Source organism: Malaya genurostris, chromosome 3 (genome assembly GCF_030247185.1).
Source record: "Malaya genurostris strain Urasoe2022 chromosome 3, Malgen_1.1, whole genome shotgun sequence".
Classification (NCBI taxonomy): Eukaryota; Metazoa; Arthropoda; class Insecta; order Diptera; family Culicidae; genus Malaya; species Malaya genurostris.
Window position 1 is genome coordinate 219,180,749 of NC_080572.1, and position 12,542 is coordinate 219,193,290.

The 12,542-nt window shown below is 36.1% G+C and overlaps 1 protein-coding gene across 4 annotated transcripts in view; it reads right to left on the reverse strand.

The window, feature by feature from the left end:
• Nucleotides 1–3,378: 3,378 nt before the first annotated feature.
• Nucleotides 3,379–12,542, reverse strand: part of LOC131434598 (uncharacterized) — a 128,218-nt gene continuing 119,054 nt past the window's right edge. For all 4 annotated transcript variants that reach the window (XM_058601462.1, XM_058601463.1, XM_058601460.1 and 1 more), the window contains one exon: nucleotides 3,379–3,809. Coding sequence is in view for 1 of the 4 variants with exons in the window: in XM_058601464.1 (XP_058457447.1) it covers nucleotides 3,738–3,809 (72 nt within the window). In the remaining 3 variants the exon portion in view is untranslated. The remainder of the gene's footprint in view (nucleotides 3,810–12,542) is intronic.

Consider the following 12,542-nt stretch of genomic DNA (forward strand, 5'->3'; position numbering starts at 1 on the left):
CGCTATATTTTTTTTTCATTTTCTTCTGTAACAACACCATCATCGCCCACGGAAACTTATCAACAGCATGCGGGCCACCCGCCGGGTATTCGTAACCTGGGGGTGTTTCCCGCGGACCCACACGGACCGAAGAATGCGGCCAACATGAATATTCACCAACGCCATATGGAAGACTCTCATGAAATATTCAATTCACCGGCCGATCACCACATGAAGGCTGGATCTGCCAAAGTCAACCACTGCGACCCAAATATGACATTACTTAATGATACAACCCTAGTTTTAAGTTAGTCGTAAATTTTAAATTAGTAAAAGCCCTTGGCATCTTAGAGCTTAAGCAGTGTGCCTTAAACATTATATTCTTGAATAAAAAAAAAAAAACGCCATCTGGATGCTTCATCGTATAATATCTAGTGTGATAGGTTCACATTTTCTCCCTCCTTTTCTTTCGTTGCGCCTTTCGTTTTCTTGTTCGCTTATTCTTTTTTCCCTCGCTTTGTTTTTTTTTATTTCAATTATTCCTCTTTTCCTTTCGCTCTCTTTTTCTCTTTCTTTTCATTTTCCTGTTTCTCTGTCACTTTTTAATTTTTATTTTTCCCTCTATATCTATTTTACTTGTTGTTTTCTCTTTATTTTCACTTCACTTATTTTTTCTTACTCTATTTTGTAATAATTTTCTCTTATATCTCATTTCTTCTTTTTATTCATTTTATAATATCTTTTATCATTTTCTTCCTTTTTTCCTTTTTTTCTCATTCGTTTTTCTTTTTCTTTTTTCTATTTTCTCTATTCTTTTCCACTTTTTTGCGCGCTCTTTTTCTTTTGCCTTTTCTTTTTCATTTTCTGTTTCATTTTCTTTTTATTTTTTCCTTATTTTCTTTCGTTTTTCTCGTCCTTATAATTTTCTCTTCATTTTCTTCTTTTTTCAATTTTTTTTCAATATTTCATTCCGATTCCCTGTTCTTCTTATTATTTTTCCTAATTTTTTCTCTTCTTCTTTATAGCTTTTCTTTATATTTTTCATTCCTCTTTCTCTTCCTTCCTTATATCCTTATGTTTATTATTTTTTTTACATATACTTTTTTCACTTTTCATTTTTCTATTCACTATTCTTTTTCTTCCTTTTCCTTTATTTTCTTTTCCTTTTGCTTATCTCTTTCGGTTTTCCTTTCTTTTTCCTGCTTCCTTGTTTTCCTCTTTATTTTCCTATTTCTTTTTTTCCTTTCTCTTGTTTTTCTATTGTTTTTCTTATATTTTTTTCCTGTTATTTTTCTCCTTCCCTTATTTTCTTTCTTTATGTATGTTTTTTACTTTTATATTGTTTGTTACTTTTTCTTATTTTCTTGTTTTTCTTTTTCTCATTTCTTGTCTTTTCTCATTTTTATTTTTTCTCTTTTTTGTCATGTTTTTCTACCGCTTATTCACCTAATATTTTTTTCGTTTGTTCGTAATTTAAATTTTCCATTTCGTTGTATTCTTATTCATATATTTTTCTGTTTTCATATATTGTTTTGTCTACTTTCTTTTTTTATTATGCTTTATTATGTTTACTTGATTTTGTTCATTTTTTTCGTCACTTCGCTCTCTCCTGGATTATATTATTTCATTTTTGTTTACCTATCTCTTTAGTTTTCATTCTGATATGTTTTCGTTCTTTCATTGTCCTTTTTTTTCTTCGTCTTGGCGTTCATATTTTTTTCGACTCTTTCACAGTTTCATTTTATTCTTCATTTTCTAAAATATTTTATTTTTCCATTTCCTCTAGCCTTGTTATTTTTTTAAATAACTATTTATTGGAATTTGAGTTAAAATTGTATTATTATGATTTAAATTGGGTGATCAGCACCAAATGGTGACTTTTCAGCCCTATTATATACATGATTTTTTTTCATTACCATGAAGACATCATTTGCTTCCGCAATTCTGCGATTTTTGTGTAGGGAAAATTGTAAACCTGCTTGTACTGTGTAATGGGGAAAGGGAACTTATATACTTTTTGTCGGAATTTGCTTATAATATTATGTGAAATTAAATCTAATGGTTCTATATTTGTGAGTCTGTGTAACTCATTTGTACTAAACCAGGGAGGACGCTTCAAAATTTTATTCTGAATCCTTTGAAGCGTTTTCCTCCTGGTGGAACAACAACTTGACCAAAATGGTACTGCATGAGGCATGACTGATCGGAAAATTTGTTTACAAATTAAAAATTTGTTCTTTGGACAGAGCTTAGAATTTCTGTTTATAAGAGGATATAACATTTAATACATTTATTACACTTTGTATGGATTCCTTCAATTAACCTTGTTATTTATTTTTCGCTCTTCAAAGCCATCTCTTTTATTCGTTCTCGGGTAAATTTTTTCCTTACGATTCTTTTTCTATTAATTTCTCTTCGTCTTTTTCATAGCTAGTTTCTTTCTTTTTTTTTGTTTTCATGTTGTTTCTTTTCATTCTTTTTTCCATCTGTTTTGTTCTCGACTTTCTTTATTTATTTTTTATATCCATTTTTTCCTTTCTTTTGCTCTTTTATTGTGCGTATTCATTTGGTATTACCAAGTTTTTGGCAACGTGTTGTAACCGTTTCGCTTTCGAATTCTTTCGGAACAGAAAAGTACACATCCTTGGAACTTATCACAAATTGATTCCATTTCTTGATCTTGCCCGCCGGCTTGATTTGGAGCTTTCGGTTCTCGATTTCATATAGTGTTATAGCGAAGAAAAAATCAAATGAAATTTTTGATTTTATCTCGATTCAAGATTTGATTCTGAAATACTGGATTGATAAGTACAGATTTGAATCAAAATTTTGGTATTCAAGGTATCAAAATATCATAAGAAACGGTCCACAGGTTTCGGAAGTAATAACTTATCAACTATCAACTCGAAGCACAACTGATTTCTTTTGGCTCTCTATTATAATTATTTCAATTCTATAATTCTATAGTCTGTTATTTAATTAAGAATAGTTCTTTCATAAAAGTTGCCATATCTGATATCTAATGAGCTACTATAGGCATCTTATGGTTGGCCTAGCGTTGTCGTGATAGAACACGACACTTCTTCTGTTGGACAATTCTGGATGTTTCTTGCAAAACAATAACTTTAATCGGTCATGTTGTTGTCAGCAGAGATTCAGATTTAGTGGTGCATTTTTTACATCAGGTATTTCTGAAAGGAACCAATAAAACCATGATTCCATGTCATTAGCTATCAGTATCAGGATTCCAAGTTCCATTTACAATTCAGCTGCCTAGTTTATATTTCGACTTTGTCGAATAAAAACTGTAAAATGTACCGAATCTTCACTTTTTTGACTTACGTTTCGAACTCGCAATGAATTTGTTAGGACTTGAAATCGGAAATTAGAAACATTCAATTTTCGTACTGTCATTACTTTTATTTACACATTTTCACAATAGTTTTCAGCGTGATAGCTTCCATCGAATATCACCTAAATTACTGATTTGAATCGCGTAATGAAATAGTAGCATCATTTCTAATTCTACTGAAAAAATTAAGGCATCATCAAAGCACCCAATCAGGTTGGGAAAAGAAAACTTATCTCATAATTTAAACAATTTTTGAATTTGTTGTACAGAAATACTGCGGTCTTCGGATTTTCAGTCACACGCAGAATATCACTACCGGCAACGCTCCGACCTTTTGGGGGGTGATTTTTGCTTGTCTCCTCGTAAATGCTACCGCGAACTTTTCTTCGTTTTTTTTCTTCATCTCCTACAGTTGATTATTTACAGCCTTTGGGGAAATGTTCGACAAGACATACTGCTGTTTCTGGGCATCGAAGTACTGCGAATGGAAAAGAGAAGAAGAAAAAAAAACAAATTAAAAAAGTGTTTAAAGAGGTAGTACGTGAAATGCGACTCATAAAAATGACAACGGACAATTTTAGCCAGGTTCGTCGTTTGTTTTTTTTCGCTTGGGTCTTCCGAATTTTTTCGCCACTCCGAGCGAACTCTGACTTCGCCGAAAATGTTAATAACCGATTATGTCATAAATTGTTCCCACGGCAATGCGGTTGCGAAGCGTTCGCTATTTCATCGTCTGTCACTGCTTCTGCAGTCAAGTGTTGAAGAGTCGGCTTACGAGCGATAACAAGCATGATTGATCGCCTTCGTCCGTCCACTGGAAACGGTTTCGGACCAACAGGGGATAAAAAAGCAAGAAGCGCATTGCAATTTAAACTTTGTTCGGAGGAAATAACACTCGCTTTTGCTGGTTCAAGAGGTGTTCTATTCGTGCTTGTAAAAAAAGCTGTACTCTGAATGATCGGTAGCGTTTTAATACCTTTTTTATTCGGTTTTATAATTTCCGGTGACAGTTTTAATTGATTTTCGATTATGTCATTATCTCGATTGCAGTTCAACTGCCCGGATCATGGCACGACCGACAACTAATGACAAATACATAAAACGAATGCCGAATACCTGACTTGGTAGCTCAATCGAACGTAGCCGGGTTTATTATTGAAAGACGATTGAGATGTGAAGATTTTTAGAACTTCCAGTGTCAAGCCAATTTTGGCAATTGTTTTGAGTGCTGTCCAAGGGCAGACATGCGAATTGGCAGCCTCTCGCCTGGGGACTGGCAAAAACTGCCAGCACAATCGGGTCGGTTTTCGCTAATGTTCGTTTCTCAACCGATCGCATGTCTAATTTCTGGGTGAGCCGGCGTGAAATCACTTGGTGGCCTAGGGAAAATCGAGAGGAAAAATTCAGTCAAGCAACCGCGGTGGGCTATAAAAGTTCTACCAATGTCTAGGATTGGCATCAGTGTGCAAATATCTTTCTACTGAACCGACAACACTTAACCGGAAAAAAAGTTCAAAATGTTGAAGGTAGCTTATTACAAATTTGGAATTATTTTAAGCTTAGGTACATTTTCAACTTCAATAGGTAATTGTTCTCGTCGCTTGTTTGGCTGCGATAGCCGCCGCAGAGGAGTACGACTCGCATCCGAAATACAAGTACGAGTACGGTGTCAAGGATGGACACACCCACGATCACAAGAGTCAGTGGGAGCATCGCGACGGCGATGCTGTCAAGGGACAGTACACGCTGGATGAGGCCGACGGAACTCATCGCATTGTGGATTACTCTTCGGATCACAAGACCGGATTCAAAGCTCATGTTCAACGCAAGGGACACGCCCATCACCCGCACGGGGAAAGCTATGCCAACATAGACCAGCATCACTGAAGCAGTTAAACTAATGGCTTATCCAAAGAACGGAATCAAAAATGACTGAACAATTTTTGTTAATAAATATTAGTATGAGCGAAAAGCGAAGCGTTTGTTATGTCCCGGGTTGGCGGTTCAATGCATAGGGCACTGGTCTTACGAACCAGTTGTCGTATGTTCGACCTGGAAGGATTCGTAGTGTCAGTAGAATCGTAGCACCAGCCATGCGATGGTTCTGTACACCCTGAATCGGCTGCGAAGTCTGTTGAAATGAAAAATCAAACTACACGGAGAACCCTTCGATCATAAAATTGCGATATCGCAGTTTTTGATTTTTGCGATAGTTGATTTAACTAATTTCTTTTTGATTCAACCAAAATGGTTTTTGATTTGCATATATTCAAGTAGTTGAAAAATATGTTGTTTTGAATGCTGTCAAATACTGGAGACAGTTGAAAGCAAAACAATAATCGCAATGCAAAATCAACAACTTTTCTAGTTGAAATCTGTTCGCGTCGCTTCAAAATGTCAATGAAAACAATATCGATGGTTAAAGCGTTTTGTGAAATTGTGTTCATTTGATTTGAGAAATTTATGATAACAAGTGTTTATCTTACAGCGGTGTTGTGATATAGTTAACCTTGTTCAAGATGAAAAAGATTTGGTGACAAATTAGAAAATGTTAATGAATGATCATCTCGTAATCTTTCAGGTATGCGCAAAAATTTTATGCTTCAAATTCTATCATTGATTTACTTCCTGCAGACTGTTTTACTTCCAGCTGTTTGATACCGATGATGATGTTCATGCATTAGCAATAAAACGCTTTTTAACATGAATTTAATTTATAAAAGTAACAGGAGCGAAGGGTTTCAAACACACAGAGGCGCTGCGATTGAATGGCGCGTTTGAATTGCCGTCGCAAAATTCCAATTCCCACGGTTGATGCACCCAAGCTCATATAAATTGACTAAAATTATCAGTGCATAACTTTAGTTCAACCGTTTGAAGGCATCATCTTTCAATACTCATTTTTTTTCACTTTCAATTCTCATGTCCAAAACAAATAAAACCGATTTATTTTTCCAATAACAGAATTTTGTTTCAATAACAACACCAGTTCTTTCAACTAAAATATTTGTTGAAATTGAAAGGTATGTGTCCTCACTAATTGACAGCATTTTTTTTTCAAACAGTTAAATTAGTTGTTTCAACCATCGTTTCTGCTAATCGAAAAACAAAAATGACAGTTTAGTTAAAACAACAATCGATTAGTTGTACCAAATTTTAACCAATCGAATTCAGAAAATCAACTAATATTCTGGTTGAAATGGGAACGCGGGTGGTTCCGTGTAAACTACAGGAATGTAATACCAAGGCTTTGCTATTTGCTTGTTATGCCATCAGGCGTGTGATTTTGTGAAATTTCAAATAGAAAAATCTAATTCTGAACCAAAAACACATAAAGTTTTGGTTCGAAGTTTCTGCTAAAAACCCTTTGAAACCTAAATTCGGTTATCTTTTGAGGGATGTTGGGTAAATAAATTAAAATGAATGTATACCAATTTTTAGGAGAAACACAAATCTCGGTTGATTTGATATATGAGCAAGTGACAGTTTCTCTTCATTTACTTTCTCTTTTGATTATTGTGATGCGAATATAAAAGTTTCCGTAGACTTTACAATTCTGTTTGGAGTGGTGGTAAAAGTGGAAACTGCTTAGTAATTGATAGAAGAGGAATTACACAAAGAGAAACTGTCACTTGCTCTTACGGCCATTAGTAAAATCAACCGAGAATTGTGAAATTATAACAGCCTACATGGCTACGCCTTGAAGTTTGCTCTTTTCTGTCACTACCTCTGTTTGTTTCAAAATATGAGGATATTCAGCTGAATAACGTCGAAATATTGTGCACAAATGTTGCACAGAATGGCACGCGAATAAAAAAAAAGGGAAGGAGTAAGTGAGAAAGCTGTTTAAAGAAGATCCGAAAGATCAGTAACGACAACACATTTGAGAATAAATTGAAAACGAGTCAAAAACCTGTTTTAATCCACCTAGTGGTGTAATGATGTCTTTCTCATATTACTCATTACATCATAAATATAACCGTGAAACTCGCAAAACCAACTGTTTATTGAATAGAAACAGGAAAATTTGTTCGGACATAATCTCACAAACTCTACAAATCCTGTTTATCCTGTAGTTCCGGAAATAGTATCCACAACAAATTTGGGAATTCCGTATGAAACTGTAAGATTTTTCCTTTGAACATTTGGCCATCTCGAAGTAAGTTTGGTGATTTGCAGTTTTCAATCACCATTTCAAATTGTTTCGAAACTGGATTCAGATGACTGGAATAGCCGAAGTTGATTCGTTTGCCACCAACCAATATGACCTCCAATTTGGATCAGTTTTGAACCTAGTTAAACCTAGACTTACTATCTCATGCTCTATTTCGATTAAACCAATCAAACGAATTTGAACAAATGAAACAAATCTGCATTTCTGTTACTACTGCATATGTAAGTCTAGCTAAACGTATTATTATTATTATTGACATCACTACACCACCGGCACGGTATTACTACACTACTGGCTGTAAAAGTTGCATTTTTTTTCAAATAAACTTCAATTCATTGACATTCTTTTAATTTTCAATTACATTTTATTTACCCCGGCTTTACATTCTTTTATTCTTTCGGTCGCACTTATAAAATAGCAAAATATTTTATCAACCTCAGTACCGTCTTTTACCAATATCACACATTAGTAGCAGACATCCGTAGCCGTTTCGTTTTCTTTATAGCGTGTACGAAATAGAACAAAGCACGCATCGTTCGTGTTGTGTTTTATTCTTCCACGTTACACGGTACTTCTGTTTATAAATGTATCGAATCGTTATGAATTCTTCCAGGAAAGCTTTTGTAAAATCTTTAAATTCTCTCGGGGGTTGGAGGTTTTATCAAATGTGCTTTTTGGCACCTGCGGATCGTTTACCATTCTTTCGTGGATGAAGAACGATATATTTCTTTTTATTTTGTGCTGTTTCTTCACCTCACCTACTTTACATTTCAGTTCCATCTTCATTTTGTCCATCCCTTCCTATCATGAAAATGATGAGAAGCCACGGTAAGGCATAAATCTCCAAATAACTGTCCCAGAAAGTATGGACGCACTTTGATTTCGCTGTAAATAATTCACAAGTGTTAGATATTTTCAAATTTTATTCGATATACTGATAATATTGGACTACAACAACAGAATATTATTCTCAACATTTGCTACCTTCTTGCGAACGTTCCTCATTAAATTCCGTACCGACTTCTAGGCGACAAGTTTTGACACTTTTTCGAACTGTTGAATAGTTTCGGCTGCCGAGACATGTTTCCTAAGATGTGCCTTCGTTAATGCCCAAAATTTCTCAATTGGTCGAAGTTGTGGGCAATTTGGTGGATTAATGTCTTTTGGGACGAAAGTGACATTTTTGGTCGTATACCATTCTACCGTTGATTTCGAGAAGTGGCAAGAAGCAAGATCTAGCCAGAAGACAACAGGATCCTCGTGGCTTCGGATCATGGGTAGAAGTCGTTTTTGTAAACATTCCTTGACGTATATTTCGCTGTTCATTGAAGCAATGGTGATGAAGTGTTTCGAAATCTTACCGCAGCTACAAATTGCTTGCCAGACTATAGCTTTCTTACCAAATTTTTCGACTTAAATCGATGTCTCGGACTGGTTTAACGCTTGCCCTTCTCGCACCGTATAACCGTATGTGGTCCCGGCAAGGATTTGTAATCGAGTCTCATGTAAATTTCGTCGTTCAAGATGATGCAGTTCAAATTTCCAGCAAGAATCGTATTGTACAGATTTCGAACCCTCGTCCTGATCGATGCTTCTTGTTTCGGACTACGTTTTGGTTGGTTCTGCTTCTTTTAGGTTCGAGGATTCAAACGTTCTTTTGCACAAACAATATTCGACTTCGAAGTGACCACTTTTTTGGCCACATCCCAAACTGAAACCTCCTTCTTTTGCTCGAACGCCTTCAGTATACGTATATCCAACTGAGGGTTAACAGGATTTTTTTTTCGACCCGTTTTCGGTTTATCCTCAAAGATGTTATCCTCACCGAACTTCCTGATTGCATTTCGCACGGCTTTTTCACTTACTCCTTCCATTTTTGCTATCTTTCTCAGTGACAGTCCGCGTTCTGTGCACCATTTGTACACAATTTTTCGACGTTGTTCTGCTGAAAGTCCACGCATTTCGAAACAAACTAATGAAAACGAATAAACAACTGCACAAGTGGTTAGAGAAGAGTGTAAACAACAGGACGCAGCCATAAAAATTGACAGATTCTGAACCATTGCGAAATGGCAGCGGCTTTTGGTTGCGTCCATTCTTTCTGGGACAGTCTTTAACTAGGGGAACGTGCCACTTGAGCCAATTAGTTCTGGTTCATGGTATCAAATGTGAATTGAGCACATATTACACTATCATTTCTGTTCAATTGAATCGCAACGACTTTCTTCAAATCGATGTGCATTCATTCCTTTCTATTTCTTGTTAACCGCAATCGTGGTGACTGAATCTTTTACCGGACTGTGACTGTGGACTGTGAATCGTGGTGACTGAATCGGAGACCAATAGTGTTATATACCAATCGACTCAGTTCGACTAGATCGGAGAATATCTGCAAAAAGAGGGTGGATAAAGTAAGAGACATCACTGGAAGACGTGAATGCGAATAAAATTAACACGTATCCAGAATCAGTCTCATAAGTTGATAGATAGTGTGAATTTCTTCAATGAGAGAATTGTAAGACGAAATCACTACACACTTATTCTAACACATAAATTAATTACAGGCAAATTAGAGTACAAAGTCGCCTGTAGAAGCACATAGAGTACGAATTACAATAACTTCAATAGAAGAAAATCTCGAAAAGCTCTTCAATAAATAATTTACTAATATAAAAAGTCTACATATTGCGTAGGCTTAAATGAATGAAACGTATCAATTTTTACATTTCATTCCTACCCAGTTATTAGGTGTACAACTTTGCTTCCGCCGTTTTTTCCAAAATTTAAAGCTTTATTGCGAAAAAGTGCTTACAGATGTATTATTCAAAGTATTGTCCGTCGCTCCCATCTTTCCGGAAATTTTCGATCCCGGCTCGAAAAAAGGAGTCCTGTTTTGACTCTTTCCATGAAGCAATCAATTTTTCCAACTCTTCGAAGGATTGAAAATGTTGATATGCCAGGCCGTGTGCCATCGAACGGAATATGTGGAAGTCATATGTCAGTTTGAAAACTTTGACACTCTTCGCCCTGCTACTGTGGAATAGAAAGTCGGATCCGGATGAAATTTCACAGTAGCTTTTGAGACAATGGGTGTTTTGATTTAAACCAAGATTTGTGAAAATCGGTTCAAGCGTCGCAAGAAATCCGTGAGGGAACGTTTTTAAAATGGTGATGTCGAAGACAAACATGATGGTGGAAGAGAAAAAACCTTCAAAGATGAATAACAATTTACTACGAGCTCTTAAAATCGGGTGAAACCATCACAGGAGATCGCTACCGAACGCAACTGATGCGCCTTAGTCGCGCGCTAAAAGAAAAGCGGCCACAGTATCAAGAGCGACATGGCAAAGTCATCCTCCAACACGACAATGCTCGGCCTCACGTCGCAAAAGTGGTCAAAAAGTACCTGGAAACGCTGAAATGGGAAGTCTTGCCCCAGCCGCCGGATTTCCCAGATGTCGCCCCTTCTGACTTCCACCTATTCCGTTCAATGGCACACGGCCTGGCAGATCAACATTTTTAATCCTTCGAAGAGTTGGAAAAATGGATTGCTTCATGGATAGCGTCAAAGGAGGACTCCTTTTTTCGAGCCGGGATCCGAAAATTGCCTGAAAGATGGGAGAAAGTTGTCGCTAGCGACGGACAATACTTTGAATAATACATCTGTAAGCACTTTTTCGCAATAAAGCTTTAAATTTTGGAAAAAAAACGACGGAAGCAAAGTTGTCCAGCTAATACATAATCACATTCACTTTACTAATCTATATACAAATGTTTAAATATATACACATATGTGCGCAAATACGTGCCTATCTGAATACATATATACATATATAAGGCTCGTAAATTAATGTTTTGGTGTATTACACTGTAACTCCGGAACTGGAAGTCGGATCCAAATAAAATTCAACAGCAGGCTATAGGACCGTAAGACCTTACATTTGAAGCTATGTTTCAAGAATATTTAAGTAGATTTTGACCCAGATCTTGCACATCCGCTTAAAACAAAACTGTAAAAGTTTTAATTGGATTGGATCAGTAGTACGAACTATCATTTTAACACCTGTTTTAATCCACCTAGTGGCGTAATGATGCCTTTCTCATAGCTCACATATTCTTATATATAAATGTGTGATATTCTTCGAAATAATTTTCTTTGATTCTTAAAAAACCATAAGGTTTATCCATAAACTAGTATAACCTATAGAGTGAAACAGTACTCAGGTCGGTTAGGCCATATTTGAGGAAACGAAAAGAGATACTTCCGAAACCGGAATCTGGGAACCATTAGTTCGGAAGTTGGTTGGAGAAAAGTGACTTCCATTTTTGAGTCTATGGCTAAAACCTTCGGTCATTCTGACGGTTTACGGACAACGACTACCGATTGGATTAGTTTTGAGGTAAGTGTAGAAATTTTTTTTTACTTTTTGTTTCCGGTGCTTCCGGAATCAGAAAACTAGAACCAGCATAGCTATAACCGGGTTGTTTGGTTGTCTATTGACAATGACTACCGATTAAAATAGTTCCGAGATAAGTTAAGAATTTTTTTACGTGTTTTGTTTCGCCGCTTCAAGTGCCGGTGTCAAATTTTTAACACACTTCACCATATAATTCCGGAACGGTAAGTCGGATCCGGATGAAATTTGGAAGTTTTGTATGGGACCGTGAGATCTTTCATTTGATTTGTAGAAATCGGTCACGCCATCTCTAAGACAAGTAAGGAAGTAATTCTAAATAAGAATTTTTTCATTAATAACCCTGTAACTCCAGAACCGGAAGTCGGATCAAAATAAAATTCAGAAAATTTGTGTAGGACAGTTGTTCCTTTCATTTGAATCTAAGTTTGGGGAAATCGGATCAGCCGTTTCTGAGAAAAGTAAGTGCTTATTATCATTTTTTTACATATAACCCTGTAACTCAGTAACCGGAAGTCGGATTCGAATAAAATTCAGGAACTTTGTGTGGGGTAACAAGACCATTTATTTGAATTCATCTAAGTTCATGAAAATCGATTCAGTCATCTCGTTCAGTGCGTGC